The 19,834-nt window shown below is 37.9% G+C and overlaps 2 protein-coding genes across 2 annotated transcripts; both read right to left on the reverse strand.

The window, feature by feature from the left end:
• Positions 1-1,043: 1,043 nt before the first annotated feature.
• LOC124509219 (putative olfactory receptor 2W6) lies at positions 1,044-1,994 on the reverse strand. Its single transcript, XM_047075773.1, has one exon. The coding sequence runs from the start codon at positions 1,992-1,994 to the stop codon at positions 1,044-1,046; it is 951 nt and encodes a 316-aa protein (XP_046931729.1).
• Positions 1,995-18,459: 16,465 nt separating this feature from the next.
• Positions 18,460-19,407, reverse strand: LOC124519569 (putative olfactory receptor 2W6). Its single transcript, XM_047089945.1, has one exon. It carries the CDS (start codon positions 19,402-19,404, stop codon positions 18,460-18,462), a length of 945 nt encoding a protein of 314 aa, XP_046945901.1. The 5' UTR covers positions 19,405-19,407.
• Positions 19,408-19,834: the final 427 nt, after the last annotated feature.

Genomic DNA, 19,834 nt, shown 5'->3' on the forward strand with positions numbered 1-19,834 from the left:
GACTCTTAACTATACAGAACAAAGTGATGGTCACCAGAGAGGAGGTGGGTGGGGGGATAGGCTGAATGAGTGATGGAGATTAAAGAGGACTTGTGAGGAGCACCAGGTGTTGCATGGAAATGTTGAATCACCATATTGTACACCTGAAACTAATATTACATTGTATGTTAACTAACTGAAATGTAAATAAAAACTTTAAAAAATAAAATAAAAGAACTGTATCCCCAATTTTTTCCCAGTGCAAATGTACTGCCTGCTTAGGAGCTTGTTTCAATAAAGACTCTTTATGTCAGTGACTTTCAAACTTTTGTAGCAATGGTTCACTGTAAGGAAAACCTTTGATACACATAAACACATAAACACTCACACAACTGATTTACCATACCTTGTTCAATCCTCTCTGAAATTTTCTATTCCATTTCATGCCATTCTCACTCACTTTTAAATGCTTGTTAAGTTGATTTAATAACCAGTAAGTAAGTGGCATATAACCTGAAATTTTAAAGAAACACTGTTTGTTAGAGAAGCAGTTATAAATTATTTGCACAGGGCAGGAAGAGGCAGACAACAGCCTGAAGAAGAAACATTACACTCTCTATTAGGGTCTAGAAAACTTAGAACAAAAGGGTATATGGAGTAGAACAAGTGTACCTCAAAATTAGTCACTCCCTCACACATACATACACACATTTTTCTGCTTGGGGTCTCATTTTCCTTAGATCTGACTTAATAGTGACTTTACAATTTTCTGGAATCAGAGTCTCAAGTTTGCTGCAAAGAACTCATTATTTCCCTATAAAACCTCATTGATCCAAGTAACATTTTTCTCTTCACCAGCATATTATCTTTTGTGACTGAGTCTGTTACTTGGAAGGACATAGGGGCCCTGTCCATCTACTTGCAAGCAAAGATAGGAGTTATTTATTCTGGGATCCCTGAAAGAGAGAAGACCCTACTCCATTCTCACTCCAGCATCTTATATGACATTATGCATTGTTATCTCCCTGGAACAAAGCATTCTTTAGGGGAAACAAGCACCTACATCAGTGCCCTCTTGCATCCGACAGGCTGTGGTCTTTCCCAAGAACCTTCCACATGGCTCCCTTCACATCTTTGTTTCTCAGTGTGTAGATGAAAGGATTCAGAGTGGGGGTCACTAGACAGTAGAAGAGGGTTAGGAACTTGCCCTGGTCCTGGCTTGCCACATTCCCAGGCTGCATGTACATGTAGATTATAGTGCTATAGAAGAGAGACACTACAATCATGTGGGAAGAGCAGGTGTTGAAGGCCTTGCGCTTCCCAGCTGCAGACTGGATCCGCAGAACCGTGGCTACAATATAGCCATAGGAAACCAGTATTATGGTGAGGGGCACCAGGACAATGGGGATGGCCAAGAAGAAGGCCAGGCCTTCAACATGCCTAGTGTCCACGCAGGAAATGCAGATGATGGCTGGCATCTCACACACAAAGTGGTTGATGTGATGGTGACCACACTGCTCCAGGGACATTGTCAGTGGGGACATGAGGATGGAATTGGCAATCCCAGTGAGCCAAGCACAGGCTGCCAGTCGCAGGCACAGCTGTGGGTGCATGATGGTCATGTAGTGAAGAGGCTTGCAAACAGCTACAAAGCGGTCATAGGCCATGACAGAAAGAAGAATGCATTCAATGCCACCCACAGACAGGAACGCAAAGAGTTGTATGACACAACCAATATAAGTGATGGTCTTTTGTGGGCCCCAGAGGTTGACCAGCATCTGAGGAATGCTGCTAGAGGTGTAACAGAGATCCAGGAGGGACAGGTTGCAGAGGAAGAAGTACATAGGTGTGTGCAGTCGAGGGTCCACCAGGGACAGGAAGATGATGGACGAGTTGCCCGTGATAGCCAGAAAGTAAAACACCATGTTAGTGAAAAACAAGACCATCCCCAGCTTTGGCTGGTCAGAGAACCCAAGCAGAATGAAGTTTCCAGAGCTCTCATTATTTCTTTCCATCACACTTGGCTTGATAAACCTGTTTAGAGAGGTTAACATGTGTGGTGTTACTCATACAGAAAATGATGCACTTCATTTTTGTCCCAAGAAAATAGGTTTTTTTCCACCTATTTAACTGGTCCACTTGCCTGACCATTGCCTGGAATTATAGGGTAAGGAGCTAAAAATATTTGTCTGTAAAGTGATGGAAGTTGTATAGTGATGGAAGCAATATTGCCTCAATATCTTCTAATCTGGTTAAGTGAAATAAGTGGATAGATCCTTTAAAAAAACTTTTACTGATATAATGAGCAACAAAGTAATTTGGGGGAAAAACAAATAATTTTCTCAGAATCCATTGACTTTGAGTGTATTTCTGCTGACAAATCACTCCCTAAAATTTGTGGAACAATAGCTTAACTTAATATAATCAGTTCTCGTGTTTCCATGATTATAAACTCAACCAAAAAAACAAAAAACGTATTGATGACTTACTATATGGTAGGCCCTGCAGGTATAAGTATAGACAGTACCTCTGAACAAAATATTTAAATTACTTCTGTAGTCAGGAAAGTAATAGCCTGGGGACTCTTGAAATAAGAAAGCCCTGAATTTACTTGATTCTGAATAGTTAATGATTTGGTCCTACCTCTTGACCCAGTGATTAAGGTAACATTAGGCAAAAGAACAAAAGTGGATGTGATTGCACAGAGGTGAGAGGATTTTCTTCTCTTCCATGTGCATTCACAAAATGAGCAGAAAATGAGGGATGTCCTTTTGCACATTCCAGCTCAACATAGCACTATGCCCAGAGGTCAACTAAAAGGAAATAAGAATCACTGTGCAGGTTTATTTTTGCAGCAGGTTTGGGAGTTTGGGGGAGGCCGGAGTTGGGTTTCCTGTCAACCTGCATTGCTTCAATAAGAGTTTGACTGTTTACATTATTGAACAGACACCAAATACTTGACTTGCAAACTCCTCTAAAATTCAGAAATTAACAGAAAAAGATGTATGCCCTCCATGTCAATAATTAAATGCTAGCTGTATGGACTCAATTTCCTGCCATCAACTTGTTTGGGGTTCACAAACTACTGGAGAAGTTAAAATATGGAGTAAATGGAGAGTCTATGAATGCAAGCCTATGGATCCCACAGTTCTGCTGTCTACCTGTGGGGATGTCCACCTGTGGTCCAATCATAATGGGTCACAGACTCTAAACTCAGGAAGAAGTTATGGTCTGAGGTGAAGCCATATAGAAAGACCAATTCCAGCCAGAGTTTTTAAAAAATCAGCTTGAAAACTGTAGAAAACTTAAGATATGGCTTGGGAACTAAGTTATGAGTACAGCATATCTGCAGATCTTGTACTGAAAATGCACACAAAGAGCTAAAGTACATCAGCATGAATTGCAAATTTGGAAATTATAACATGAATACAAGGGATTTTTTTTCTTTTTTTGGTAGAAAATTCTTTACACTGAATATTTTTAAAATAAAAAGTTAAATTTAAAAAACACTTTGTAATGAGATGTAATTTTTGATTTGTAATCACCACACCTAAAGGGATGACACTTTTATTTTTCTTTCTTATTTTTGGCTGAAGAGCGATGCCCTAAACACAAAGGCCTGTCATCTATTCAGTGAATTACTTTCAAACAATTCATCCCAAAAGCAATACATGTTTGTTACAGAAAAATAAGAAAGCAAAGACCATTAAAGAAAAAAAAATAATTCCTTAATCCCATGTACCCATAGACAATAATTATTTACAAACTTACACATGTGTGTGTGTATGTGTGTGTGTGTGTGGATAAGAACACATAAGGCCTACTCTCTAAACATAAAGAATCATTCAATACTTCCCCATGTGTTAACTAATTGTTTTGCTCCAGGTCTGGAGTCTGATATCTTAGAGATACTAAGCCAAATACATGATCTCAACAGATCACAGTAATTAACTATATGGAATTTAGAAAAGAGAAAGTGGAGGCTTAATCATGCACATGAGGATATGCATTTTCAGAAATATGAAAGCCACTTCTTAGTGGTCCTGCATCATTGGCATGGCAGATCTTATTGTAGATAACAAACACATCTGTCTTGGACATTCAATATTCTTTGGATCATCTAACAATCCTTACACAATCCACCCTGATCTGCCATCCTTGATTTCTGCCTAATGGCCTGAATGTCATACCCTAACCAATATTGTTCCCTCTACTGGTAAGTAACATTCAGTCTTGTCAACTATCTGTGGGTTTGGTTAGTAAGAGTACACTTGCTGGACTCAATCACTGTTGGGTCAACTGAACATTAGGCCTATGACCACAAAAAGTTGTTGGACCCAAAGTGACCATTCCTTTTCATAACGAAACAATATTTTAAAGGTGTATTTATAAACTTGCAACAGAGGAAGAGAGTCTCTACCATTAGCTCTACACAAGAGAATTTTCCATCTGTATAATCACTCTGGCAAAGGTTTAGAGAGGTTTTACCCATTTCACAACCCCTCATCATTAACTCTTTCCATATAGCTGCCTTATCTGTGGGTAATGGTGTAGAGGATGGGGTGAGACAATTACATGGGGAGGAGAAAGACATTTATGAACTCAGAAGTAAGACATCTGGAAGGGAGATAATCTGCACATTTTCCAGATGACAGGATGTTTCATAAGGAGCCCCAGAATTGTCAGACCTTTGTTATAATGGATTGGGCATTGGAAATGGGGCTGAGAAGTACACGTGACCTGAAGTGAGTCACCACACCCTAGAGATCACATAGTTAAGAAAGCTCCCTTGAGTGAATTGCAGATCTCTGTGTCTCCATTTCCTCTACCATAGAACAGAGTTAACAATGCCAGACATGCTCTTTGTTAGGACTTTTAGAATACCATATTAGCTTGTACTGCTTGTTCTGAATGCTCTCAAGCTTCTTGAAATTGATGTTCAAACAGAGACTACTAAATACTGACAAAAGTGTGCAGAAATATAGGAGGTTTATTAAACATCTGAAAAATATATTTGCCTAACCATACACATTCCTGATTATCTGTTACAGCAATGGTCTATTAGTCAGATCTATGAGACTTCAATAGGATTTAAACACCTTTGTCCCAGGATCTGAAATGTAGATCGAAACTCCTCATGGACCTGAGTATGATCATGAGAACTGGTTTCCTCTTATAAGGAAATATTAATGACTATATCACAGGGTTTTCAGAGAATTCCTTAAAATACTTGTATTTAAAGGCACTCAAATATTTTATTTCAATGAAAATCAGAATATTTGTTAGGAAAAAGTAACAAAATTATTCCAAAAATATAAGACTCATGCTAAACATACAAAAACATCTGTATTCTAGAACATTGTTCTGGGAGCCCATGATCTCACATGAAATACATCTGCCAACAAATCTTTTTAGGTAACAATTTCCTCTCACTGCAGCACTGTTTTCCATGTTTACTAACCTGCATCAAGTTCTCAGAAGAAACGATGAATAGATCTGGGATGAGAGGTTGTCCCTGGATTGATGAAACACCTTCCCAGAGTCACCCTCTCCTGTTAAAGGGGCAAGTTGCAGAAAAAGGGCAGCAAGGACATTCCTCCAAGAGGAAAAAGAATTCTCAAGGATGGAGCATGCTCAGAGCCCATGGCTGACATCTTGCCCTTGTCCTCACCAAGATTTTGAAGAGGTTCAGCTAAGTTCACAAGCTACAAAAAGCCATCAACTGATCTCTTGCTCATCCTGCTATCATGACAGACCAACAACCTACTCCTGACTCAGAGGTCTGCATGTGAACGATATCTCTATTCCAGTTTTAGAAGGGGAAATCTGGTGGTATAATGAGTGGAGAGTGGAGATGGTTGAAGACAAATGATGCTGGTCCAAAGATACAAAGAAAACAGGTGAAAAGAAACGTCCAAACCTTTACATTAAATTATTCTCTACTTGGAGATGGCCAACAGAAACAGAAGCCCTTTCTCTGATTAAGAAAATACTTTGATCTGTAGTTCTCTTGGGAAAATCAAACTGCAAAACCACTTAAGACAGGATTTTAAAATACTTTGTATGTTGTACAAATTATAGTTCTTTGAATATTGCTGTATAAATAAAATTAATGGGTTCTCTTTTATTGCTAGTAGCATAAGCACATATACAGATCATTTCTAGCACCAACTCGTGTAACCTGAGAGGATGTACCCATTAGCTCTTCCCTAAATTAATATGAGTGTTTGGGAAAGCATGGGTGGGTAATTGGGGAGCCAAAAAGTAAGAAGTTTTCCTGAAAAAAAATTATTACATGTTAATTGGGAATCCCCCTTTTAGTTAAAATGGCAAATGTCTAGGGAACAAAAATGAAGATGATGAAACTAGTTGCACAGTTGATTTATTTGACCAAATCAATGTTGGCATTGGATTTAATACAGCTTTTCACATACAACATGGAAATGAAGAAAACAAGGAACATTGACTCTCTCTGAAATGCTGACCCAAGGGAAGACGTACGTATTCAGGCTAATTTACAGGCTCAGTTACAAGGGCGGCTGGGGGCGGTGGTGGTTAGCACTCTGTAGTCACTGAAATGGGGTGATGAAATTCTGCCATCCCAGGAAAAAAAAATCAGCCTTCCCCTTGCTGCCTTCAAAGAGGAGCCAACACTAACCCCCACCCCAACCCAATGTTCCTTTCACACATTGAGCTGGAGGGAATTTTAAAGCTCTTCAAGCTTTTAGAAAATTAGCTTTAAGTCCCTGTAGATTTCTTAGAATGAGCTCAGGTTGTTTATGTGACTGAAATGCCTGAGTTCTTAGGTCTTTTTCCATCCTCTAGAGAGATAAGACCCTAAAGGGAGATAACTCAAGTGATTTTTGTGGAGGATGTAGAGGAAGGCAAATCATATAAACAGTTTTATTTCAGACCAATCACTAAGATGACTCAAGAGATGAGAGAGAAGAAAACTCATCCTAAACATTAATTGGTAAATTGCAAAAGACTGATAGAGTACTCATTTACCTGGAGTCACAAAATAATTTGACTAACATTTCTGCTGCATTTGAAGATGTTACATTGCATTTAAGGGAACAATATTAAAAGCATAAACTCTTTATATGAACAAGCTTTAATTCTGACCCACTGCTCAACACCTTGCTTAGTACCTGGGATGCAAAAATTCATGAGGCAGAGCTGCTGTCTTGTATATTCATGCACATAATTGCATTAGCATAAATTAGAAAGAAGATTGCCATAATTTACAAATTAGATTTTACACACTTGGTTCATATTGCTGACAAAGGAAATGTAGCACAGTGAGAGAGGAGACAATTTTTTAGTTCGATCTTGAAGAAGGTTATTGAAATTGATAAAATGGTCACTAAATAGGAGAGACAGGGTTGTGCATCTAAAAAAATACTAATTAGCAAGCGGTATAAACAAACTTAATTTCCTGCCTTTTGTAAGAAAACAATTCAGTATCTGTTTTTGTTTCTGTTCTATGTCCTAGGCACTATTCTAAGCAATTTACTATTTAACCAAATGAGTTCATTGTTTCTTCCAATGGTAGAACAGAAGAAGGCCTGGCATTAGATCTCTGTAGATTTGGATTCATTTCCAGACTCTACCACTCACAAGCTGTTTAACTGTGGACAGTTTAGGCTTCCTATGATACTTAGCTCCCATCCTCAACCTCTGCTCCCATCGTCTTTGGGCTTAAAATTGCATTTTATCTCAGAATCAGATAGGGCCTCTCTTGCCCTCTCCTCATTCACAAATTCTTTTGAAGAATGTAAAATCATTTATTTAGACCAAAGCTCTTATTTTGTTCTTGCTTAATCAGAATGAATTAATAACATTTTTAAGTTACCATATAAGGGAAAAATGTCCAAAAAACACAAAAGAAAATTTTCTATCACAGAGTTTAGACTATGATAAAAATGATCTGGATGCTAAATATCGAAGAGCACTTGAAACAAAAAAAGAGACAAATTCATATGGAGACATGCCATGTTCATGAATAAGAAGATTCAACATGGTGAAGATACCAATTCACTTCAATTTGATCTATTGATTTGTGCAATTTTGATCAAAATCTCAGTGACATTGTGGTGATACAGCAAGTTATTTCTGATTTATATAGAAAAGAAACAGAAGATTTAGATCACATTTTCAAAATATGTTTAAAGAAAAAAATCACAGTACCTGCTCTTAAGGCTATCAAGCTAAAATAATCATGACAATATGGAATTAGTTAGAGGGTAAACATATAGATCAACAGAAGCCCAGAAATGGATCCACAGAAATGTAGTCTAGGGGCGCCTGGGTGGCGCAGTCGGTTAAGCGTCCGACTTCAGCCAGGTCACGATCTCGCACTCCGTGAGTTCGAGCCCCGCGTCAGGCTCTGGGCTGATGGCTCAGAGCCTGTTTCTGATTCTGTGTCTCCCTCTCTCTCTGCCCCTCCCCCGTTCATGCTCTGTCTCTCTCTGTCCCAAAAATAAATAAACGTTGAAAAAAAAATTTTTTAAGAAATGTAGTCTATTGATTTTTGACAAACAACCAGAAGCAATTCATCAAGCATTTTCAACAAATCGTTGGAACTGGGCATCCATACACAAAAAAAAAAGATGATTGTGCAACTAAACTCTATACTTTCTACAAAATTAACTCAAATGTATTACAGATCCAAATGTAAAATGAAAAATTATAAAACTTTTAGCAGAAACAATAGAGAAAAATCTTTTTGGCCTGGAATTAGACAAAAAAAAAACCTCTTAAACATGACACCAGAAGTCAAATATATCAGAAAAATTGATACATTGGATTTAATCCAAATGAAAACTTCTGCAATCAGACACTGTTAGGAAAATAAAATAATCCCCCAACTTAGAGGTTGGGATTGAATATTTTCAAGTCACACATCCATCACGTGAATTTCTTCCATAATTGTTAAAGAACATTCAAAACTCTTCAGAAAGGAAAAAAAAAAACAATAAGCCAATTCTTAAAATGAGCAAAGCAAGAGATTGATTTAATGAAAACGGTCATTAGGCATTAGGAAAATTAAAGACATGATGAAATGTCATTGCACACCTATTAGTATAACAAAAGTTAGATAGTGACACTCCCAAGTACTGATAAAGTTGGCAACTGGAAACCTTATACATTGATCGTAAAAATGCAAAATGGTGTACTGTTTTGGAAAATGATTTTGCACTTTTTAAAATAAACATATACTTACCCTATGACCCTGTAGTCCCACTCCTGAATATTTATTTATTTTTTAAAGTTTTTATTTAAATTCTAGTTAGTTAACATACACTATAATATTGACTTCAGGATTAGACCTCAGTGATTTATCACTTATGTATAACACCCAGTGCTCATCCCAACAAATGCCTTCCTTAATCCTCATCACCCATCCAGCCCATCTCCCTGCCCACTTCTTTCCATCAACCCTCAGTTTGTTCTCTATCCTTAAGAGTGCCCTGTGGTTTTGTTTCACTCTCTTTTCCTCTTCCCATATGTACATCACTTTTGTTTTTTAAAATGAAATTATAGGGGCACCTGGGTGGCTCAGTCGGTTAAGCGTCCGAACTTGGCTCAGGTCATGATCTCACGGCTTGTGAGTTCAAGCCCCGCGTTGGGCTCTGTGCTGACAGTTCAGAACCTGGAGCCTCTTCAGATTCTGTGTCTTTCTCTCTCTCTCTCTGCTCCTCCCCTGCTCACACTCTGTCTCTCTCTGTCTCTCAAAAATAAACATTTAAAAAATAAATAAAATAAAATGAAATTATATGGTGTTTGTCTTTGACATTTTTCACTTAGCATATTACACTCTAGCTCCATCTATGTCATTGCAAATGGCAAGGTTTCATTATTTTTGATGGCCAAGTAATATTCTATTTTATATACATACCACTTCTTCTTTACCCATTCATCAGTCAATGGTTATTTGGGCTCTTTCCAAAATTTGACTATTGTTGATAGTGCTGCTATAAACATCAGGGTGTGTGTGCCCCTTCAAATCAGTATTTTTGTATCCTTAGGTAGATACTTAGTAGTGCAATTGCTGGATCTTCTAGTCCTGAGTTTTTAACCCAGGGAAATAAAATACTATGTTCCTTTGGAAACCTGTATTCAAAAGCTTATAGCACCTGTGTTTCTAATTACCCAACACTGGAAACAACCCAAATATCCTTCAGTCAGTGAATGGATAAGCAAATGGATGCCACCCCTACAATGAATTCTACTCAGCAAAAACATAGAATGTACTACTGATGCAACAATGTGCATAAATACCAAAGACATTCTGCTTATTAAAAGAAGCCAATATTAAAACCAACCAAGGTAACTGAATTTATTTGTAGAGTTCTAAGAACTCAAAAAGACAAACATATGGTGATGGAAACAGGTGAGTGGTTGCCAAAGTTTAGGTTTGCAGGAGACTGTGTCAATGAAGACATAAAAACAAGGGAGTTTTGGGGTGGTGATAAAACTATTTTGTATTCTGATCTTGATGGTGGTTACATAAGTCTATATATGTGTACAAAACTCACAGAACCATTTGCCAAAAAAAAATTACAATTTGACCTTATGACAAATTAAAAAATAAAATTTAAAACAATCTGAAGAATATATTTTTTTCATATATTAGGGACTCTATATATTTTTTTTAAATTACATATATATGTAAATAAATAAAATAAATTGTAACAAATGATATGCCTAAAATGTACCCTTTTGATGTTACTCTCTTTCCTAAATATATTAATTTTTTTTCCATAGTAGAAAAAATAAAATCTAAGTTCCCCACTGAATATTAGGTGAGAGTATTTAAAGACCTGGTTCTTGCCCACACCTCCATATTTACCCACCACCATTCCCTTAGGGATCCTGTATCCAAATACTTCAAACTACTGAGCTCAGGACACTTTCCATCCTCCTCTTGTTTTAGTACATATTTTTTGTTCTTTACTTGTAGCACCTCCTTTTCATTGTTTTACTTTCCACCTTATTCATCTTTCAAATGCAAAACAGCCATCATCTCTTGCGGAAAACCAAACTTTAACATCACTTGATTAGTGATGTGCCCACCCAATTCATCCTGCAGTACATTACCAATATCAGATTGAACTGTCCTTTTCTTTGTGTTTCATATTTGTATCCTCACTATCCTAGGATCACGTGTGACATGTGCTAGATATTCAGTAAATACTTGCTTGTTGAATAAGAAAAACTTGAAAAGGCCAAATGACTAAATAAATGAATAACTATTAGTCATTATTAATATCCCCAATTACTTTCTCAAAGCCAGAGTTTTGGCACATCAGATATAGGATCACATAAATATTTACAATGAATAAAAGTTTCAAATTATAAAATGGCAGTTTATAATAAACCTTGTTTGTGCTTTATTTACCATTCTTTCCTCTTATCCAAAAATCAACATAGTCTACAAAAGATTGATTATGCATTTATCACTGTGGCAAGTATCCTTTTGGGAGAAATAGTAGAAAAATACATTGCTCCTACCTGCAAAGACACTATAATTCATTTAAATTCCTAATTATTTTAAATGACTGTCAAGTTGATCTCTGCATATCTACATGTGACTAAAAGGCTGCCCCATATGCAAATTCTACTGAAATCTGATGCTTTTCTTCTTCTAAAGGTAACATTAAGGTCAAATCCATCAGCCTTGTTTTCAATAATCACAGGGTATTTGGAATTCTATTTTCTTCACACCCCCTGCCAAAACAAATTCACATCAAGAGGGCAGGGGGCCATGCTTAGATATGTAAAAGATTCATGTTTTCTTGTGAGAGGATACCACAAGCAGGAAGAATAGTGGCTTCAGTGAAAATATGGCTCAAGCTGGTAGGCATTGATTAAATATCTTTGATTTGAGAAGAAAGAACGAGATGTTGTCAATGTTGAAAAGCTAACTGTAAGCCTTCCAGGAATTTTCAAATTTGTCAAAGTATAAGCTGCAGTGAAGGTTTAGTATTGGTAATAGAATCCCAAATTTGATTGTGTGCCTGCATTAGAAACACCAACAAAGCTTTGTTATTAAAAATTAAATATTAGTGGGGCGCCTGGGTGGCGCAGTCGGTTAAGCGTCCGACTTCAGCCAGGTCACGATCTCGCGGTCCGTGAGTTCGAGCCCCGCGTCAGGCTCTGGGCTGATGGCTCGGAGCCTGGAGCCTGTTTCCGATTCTGTGTCTCCCTCTCTCTCTGCCCCTCCCCCGTTCATGCTCTGTCTCTCTCTGTCCCAAAAATAAATAAACGTTGAAAAAAAATTTAATAAAAATTAAATATTAGAGATGAGTTTCGAGAGATTCTTATTTATGAGTCTGAAGGACAAGATTAATATGGGTTTTGCATCAACTGGAGGAGTTGTGAAGGCAACAAACCTCTATCAGGCCCAGTAAAACAGACTGCCAAATATGAAGGCAAAGGCAAAAGAATAAGGACAGCACCATTGCCCCACTGCCCCTAATCCACAAACACCCTCTCCTTCTCTCTCACACTCTGTCCCTGGCCTGCATGCCCAGGAGAGCACAATACAGCCTTAACCAGCCTCAAGAACATCACTGGGGCAACATCTGGTTTCCTCAGGCTTTGATGCAAATGAGTTGGTGATAAATTTCCTTAATGGAGTGACTTCAGAACAGAAAAATAAGATAGAACTGTTTGGTTATTTTAATCTGAGATGTTAAGAAATGGAGGGTTGTATCAATGGACAAGCTTTGCCTCCCTAACCTACTTCTATCCTTCTCACATCTCATGTTCTTGGTCTTCAGTCACTGAAGTCTGACTCAGAATCACTTGGCAATGTCAATACCAATCCAGGAAACAGGAATTCAACCCCAAATTAAGCCTCTTACAATAAAACCTCTTAGACTCAGCTTTCTTATCAAAAGAATATTAATAGTGTTTACTTCACAGTGTTATTGTAAATATTAGCTCTGATAAAATAGGAAAACTGCTTACCATAGTGTCATAGACAATATTCAATAAATTCTACTTGTTATTATCTTCTAAACACTAAACTACTAAAGAATATAAATAAGAATAAGGGGTAAAAAGTCATCATAGAAGGACAGCTTCCAAAGAAATATTTTCCTAACTTGAGTGACAGGATTTGAAAATCCAAAGAGAATATTATTGTGTCAAAAGAGATAAAGGAAAATCATAGTGGCAAGAGTTGATTTTACTATTCAAGCTCTAAGTTGAGACGTTTGTTTGAATCTTTTTGTTTTTATTAAAAGCAGGTCAGACAGAGAAAGACAAATATACAATTTCACCTCTATGTGGAATCTAAAAAACAAAACAAATGAACACACAAACAAAACAGAAACAGACTCATAAACACAGAGAACAAAATGGTGGTTGCTAGAGGGGGAGAGGGCTGGGAGGATGGGCAAAATATGTGAAGGGGGTTAAGAGGTACAGACTTCCAGTTATAAAATAAATAAGTCATGAGGATAAAAAGTACACTACAGGGAACATAGTCAATAATATTGTAATAACATTGTATGGTGACAGATGGTAGCTACACTTATGGTGAACACTGCATAATGTATACAATTGTCAAATTACTATGTTGTATGCATGAAACTAATATAACATTGTATGTCAAGTGTACTGCCATACAAAAGAGAAAAATAAACAAATGAAAGACTTAGTCAAGCTAATTCATATAAAAGCAAGTGGATGTTACTATAAAAATATGAGTGATCTCACAGGAATTTAAGGCAGGGATCAAAGGACAACCAGACTTTTTCATGAGAAAAGGAGATTGAAGACAGACACAAAATCTTTCTGTCTTCTCCCTTCCCCTGCCCCACTGGTCAACCTCCTTTCCTTACTCCACTGGCTTAATTACCCATGTACTTTACTGTCTTATGCATATCCCATCCAGCCAACCACACTCTGATCTCTAACCAGCCTTTTTCTACGTGACGATGTGCCTGCTTCTGGTCTTACCTGCTGTCTTAATTCCTCACATAATCAGGTCTAAATTTATGAGAAAATAAAATTAATTAATTAATTAATTAATAGGAAAATAATCAGATTGGTTTAAGATCAGCTCATTTTTCAACCCACATCACACCTGTAAGAGGCTGCTAACTAGGAGGTCATCATATGAAACTTGAGCTATATTCTTTTTTGGAGTTTCTAGTAAAGCATGGATGTATCCCAAGGACAAGAGTATGGACTCCGGAGCCAAATGCTCTGGGATCAGATCCTGGGTCCAGCATTTGTGAGTTGTGTGACCTATGTTGAGTCACAGAACCTCTCTGTTCCTTCATCTGTTCACAGGGTAGTTTTAAGGATCCAAATGAGTAATACGGAGCAAATGTTTATGAGTGCCTGACACACATAGGCAAGTGTTAGACATTGTCTTTTTTAGCAGATATTGATATCATGAAGCATTCATTTTAAATTGAATTCCCATTATTTGCTTTACATGTTGCCCCAGCCACTTTCTGATGACTTTGCTTTCCCATGTACCCACACAGCAGGGATAAAATCTACTGTTCAGAGGCTAGAAGGAATGGTATAATTAAAAGAAAGTTTTCTGTTATCATTATGTAGCACAGTGCCCTCCTGGTGTAATATACAAGACTCTAATGAAGTTGGTTCAAGTGAGTCTGCATCTCTGAGCCTGTTCAGCTAGGGGACACTGTGTCTGAAGAGTAATTATGCAAGGTAGGATCTCAGCTTTTAAATTGCAGCACATCCCCATGCAAATCCAAATGTGGTGTATACGCTGGCTCCAGGTGAATATTCCTCCAGTGAAATTTTATCTTACTTGTATTGTTTTTTTACATAAAACCTTTGTTTTCATGACTTAAGGTCAATTACTCCACCTATAACACCATAAACAAACTCTCTGAGATTGAAATATCAATTTCCATATGACGCTACTTTTTTTGTTTTGTTTTTCCAAATATTTTTACAGATCACCGGAATTCCACAACTTCTAGCTGCTCTAACTCAGCTCTATGGCCAAATCTTTATCACTATTCCACCTCCTCTCTTCTTTACTTTATTCTTTCTTATATCATATTTTATTACATTAACTACACATGTATAGTACTTTAGTCCAATTTATTTCCATTTGATGAAATTTGGAGGAGCATCTCTGAGTCAGATTCCTAAGTCCCTAAATCACTGGCCATTTCATGGATGGGTTGATTCCCCACTCCATCTCCTGAAACTCCTTTTCACCATTAACTGTATATAAGGGTAAGGTTTGGTTGAAGCAAAATTTGCCCACTGCTGCAGTGTCAATGCTAGGACAATTGTCATGGATCTTAGTGGCAGTGTATCTGAGGAGGTATGACTAGATGAGCATCCTATAACCAGATTAATTCCTTTGATTTCCTTACAGTTTCCAAAATATATGGGTGTTTAGTAAATGCTTGTTTACTTGACCCATTGAAAATTTATCACAGAAATAGCATAGCTACAGAAAGTTTTAGGTGAAGGAATAAAACCACTTGGGAAATGATGACCCAGACTGTGGCCAGTGCCCTGCTCCAGATCAGCAGGAAATAAACTCATTACATGTTTGTGGATGCTTTGCTAGTGGTTTTCATGTCACAGAGTCTCACCAAAGAGAATAAGGATAAAGAAAATGACTGGCATTTGGGCCAATAAATAAAATTCCTTCAATCTTTTGTTTCCAGGATAATGCCAGCTGGTTGATTTCTTGAGCTTAAAATGGAAACTTTTAAAATGTTTATTTTTGGGAAGCCTGGGTGACTCAGCTGGTTAAGTGTCCAACTTCAGCTCAGGTCATGATCTTGTGGTCTGTGAGTGGGAACCCCATGTCAGGCTCTGTGTTGACAGCTCAGAGCCTGGAACATGCTTCAGATTCTGTGTCTCCCTCTCTCTGCCTCTCCCGAACTCATGTTCTGTCTCTCTCTGTCCCTCAAAAATGAATAAAATGTTTAAAAAATTTTATTGTTTATTTTAATCAAAAGAAAGGCCACATTTGGCTACCAAACAGTCCAAAATTTAACTGCATAGAGCCTATAATCACAAAAGGCAACTGATGAAATGGACAACTCAATGGGAAATGAGAAATATTTGACAGAAACTGAGCTGTATCTTGCATACTCACTTGTCTTGTAACTTTAAGCAACTCTCCTAGCCTTCCTGTGTTTTTTCACATCATTTGCAAATGGAGTTAAAAAAATTCTGCTTCTATATGTCTTGGGTTCATTTTTATAATACAGAAGGATGATAGAAACAAATGAATTGAATGTTATTCTTAATATATCCAAAATATCTCACTGAATGACTTTGAAACAATTTTTCCATTTCCATCCCGACATATTAACATAGTCTGTGGACCCACTCTTCTTCCAGCCTGAATTTGTATTATCTACTAACAATGAACCAGCATACTTACCCTGAGTCTCCACCTACACACACACACACACACACACACACACACACACCACATTTATACTAGGATGCTAAAGTATTCATGAAAGCCCTCTGAGAGTTTTTAAGGGAATTTTTTTACTTAATATAAAAGAAGTATTGGGGCGCCTGGGTGGCTGGGTCGGTTAAGCATCTGACTTCGGCTCAGGTCATGATCTCGCGTTCTGTGAGTTCGAGCCCCGCGTCAGGCTCTGTGCTGACAGCTCAGAGCCTGGAGCCTGTTTCAGATTCTGTGTCTCCCTCTCTCTGACCCTCCCCCGTTCATGCTCTGTCTCTCTCTGTCTCAAAAATAAATAAACGTTAAAAAAAATTAAAAAAAGAAGTAATTGAAGGGCATTTCTTATACCTAGGATTTCTTATGCCTAAGAGAAAGCATTTTTCACCTTGGAGGTATTCAGTGGGAAAATACTAAAGTCAATTATTATTAAAACCTAGATCTAAATAACAAAATTAAATCTATTTCAAAAGGAATAGACTGGTAATTTCTGTGGTGCATGGAAAGAAAAGAAACATTATTGAGGAAACACCTCATACTTGACATTTCTTACCTCATTTAATCTCTACTACAACCTTGTAAAATGAGGGTATTTACACCCATAGTACAGATAAAAATGGCTAGACTCCAAGAGATAACTGGTAAGAGGATAAATCAATTCCAAACCCAGATATGGGTGATATCTCCCAGGCTTTGTTTGCAGCATCATTCACATCCAGCAAAGGTGGGCATGTATTCAGCACACTCTAGGATGATTTGTAGTTGATGTAAGGAGTTGGATTGAAATTATTTCTAAAACCATGATTTCCAAATCTGACTGTCATTGGTGATACATAGAGAATGTCTTAAAAACAGAGATGCCTCCAGCTCATGCCTGGTGTTTGTGATGCAATAAATCTAGGAGATTACTTAGAAATTTGTATCTTTAGAGTTCTGATGCAAAACCAAATTTTCAAACTATTGTTCTTAGCAAATTCCAATACAATAACTTCGGCCATCAAACATTGTTTTGTGGGGGGCAGTGGTAACTAATCTGAAATAAGTTCTGTTTAATAAGAAATATGTGTAGCTGATTATAGCAATCTGCCAATGAAACAAAAGTCATTCATCTTATTCCAATGTGTTTCATTTGCTACGTTCTTTCCAAAGACTCAGACTCCCAACTTGAGACAACTATCTTGTAAATGCTGTGGCTTTAAGAGAAGATCTAAGAAAAGGTACAAATAACCCATTATAGAGATTATAATGTTAAGTGCAATAAGTTAGAGAAAGACAAATACCATATGATTTCACTTATATGTGAAATCTAAGCAACATAACAAATAAGCAGAAGGGACGAGAGAGAGAGGCAAACCAAGAAACAGATGCTTAATTATAGAGAACAAAGTGATGGTTCTCAGAGGGGAATGTTGGGGGCGGGGAATGGGCTAAATAGGTAATGGGGATCAAGGAAGGCACTTGTTGTGATGAGCACCTGGTGTTGTATGTAAGTATTAAATCACTATATTATAACCTGAAACTAATATTATACTATATATTAACTAATGAACTAAAATAAAATCTTAAAAAGTCAAAAAAATGAAAACAGGAAACTCCTCACTTAAGAAGAAACAACCAACATCTCGGGCAGAGTACTCTGATTTAACTGATGTTGTCTTGCTTATCTCTGAGAAACTACCACAGTCATAAATAAAGGAGCTTCAAGAGGAGACCACTGGTGTTGCCTCATTTTTATTTGACATCTCATGACATAATCTGCACACTCTGTGCTTTGAATTAGTGCTACAGGTCCCCTTCAGTTGTGGAAGAAGCCCAAAGATGGATAGAAGGCAAGTATATTGGAGATTTCCTGAAGTAGACACCTTTAAACAGAAGGAAACCATTTCATATCCAGAGAGCTGGGGATGGGGTCACACTCAAATCATCATGCCCAGCTGCATTCACTTAACTCTTTGAATATTAGTTCACCACATTGTCTCATACATATCTAAGAGAGCAGCTCCAGAACATCATCTATATTACCCCTGCATTCCTCTTTCTTAGGCTTCCCTGTCCTCCTTCTCCCCCTTCAGGAGCTTTCTCATTGCTCCCTTTACATCTTTGTTCCTCAGAGTATAGATAAGGGGGTTGACACTGGGAGTGACGATGGTGTAGAAGAGGGTGAGGAACTTGCCTTGGTCTTGGGAGTAGCTATTGGCTGGCTGCAGGTACATGTAGATGATGGTTCCATAGAAAAGAGAGACCACCGTTAGGTGAGAAGAGCAGGTGTTGAAAGCTTTCTTGCACCCTGCTGCTGATTTGATCCTAAGCACAGTGGCAGAAATCATGCCATAGGAGATGAGGATCAGGGAGAGGGGCACCAGGAGAAGGGCAACACCCAGGACAAAGGCAAATGCTTCCACCAACATGGTGTCTTCACAGGACATGGCAATAAGAGCAGGCATCTCACACAGAAAGTGGTCCACTTTGTGGCGCCCACATCGTGAGAGTTGCATTGTCTGGGGACACATGACAAAGGAATTTAGAAAGCCACAGAACCAGGACACAATCACCAATTGCAGGCAGAGATGTGGGTGCATGACCACAGTGTAGTGCAGGGGCCGGCAGATGGCCACGTAGCGGTCATAAGACATGACAGCCAGGAGAACACACTCGGTTGAGCCCAACACCATGTAGATATAAAGCTGGGCCACACAGCCTTGGTAGGTGATGGTCTTCTCTGGACCCCAAAGGTTCCACAGCAGCTGGGGAGCAATGCTGGTTGTAAAGCAGAGGTCCAAGAAAGAAAGGTTCCCAAGAAAGAAGTACATGGGAGTGTGGAGCCTGGTCTCCATAATTGATAAGAAAATGATGGCACTATTGCCCACAAGGGCCAGGATGTAGAAGACCAAGACAAAAGCAAAGAGAATTACCTCCAGTTGAGGTCGATCAGAAAAGCCCACCAAGATGAACGCTTGTTGGTAACTGTCATTGTCTCTTCCCATAATCTTCACCAGCTCTATGGAAACACACAAGAGAGTATTGGATAAGATAGCAAATGGAGACTGTGCCCAGCACTCTCCAACTTCCATGTGTAGATCCATGAAGTTAGGAGACTCATTTGCCCTTTAACATTTTTTTATCATATACTTATTGATAGCTATTGTATGCAAAGCAGTATGTCTGATTATCCTGGAGAGTAGATGGATTAACTCAAAAGTTGCCCTCCTTGGTGAATAATGTTTGTAAATAATGAGAAAGGAGAAGGTAAAAGTTCTCTAAAAGATTTGTTAAAAAGCTCAGTGTTTTGCAAATTATTCCCAATTGATCAGGGAAGCCCCTATAGCAGAGTTTATATTATAGGACACAGTTGTACCTGAGAGGTTTTGTTTTGTTTTGTTTTGGTTTGGTTTGGTTGTTTTTCAAATAACAAAT

Source organism: Lynx rufus, unplaced genomic scaffold (assembly GCF_022079265.1).
Source record: "Lynx rufus isolate CCGP_SWC_20201006 ecotype Redwood Valley unplaced genomic scaffold, mLynRuf1.p SCAF_1, whole genome shotgun sequence".
In the NCBI taxonomy this organism is placed as follows: Eukaryota; Metazoa; Chordata; class Mammalia; order Carnivora; family Felidae; genus Lynx; species Lynx rufus.

Bases quoted from the DNA above. Each gene is read 5' to 3' on its own strand.
- LOC124509219 (XM_047075773.1), bottom strand. From the start codon at position 1,994: ATGGAAAGAAATAATGAGAGCTCTGGAAACTTCATTCTGCTTGGGTTC.
- LOC124519569 (XM_047089945.1), bottom strand. From the start codon at position 19,404: ATGGGAAGAGACAATGACAGTTACCAACAAGCGTTCATCTTGGTGGGC.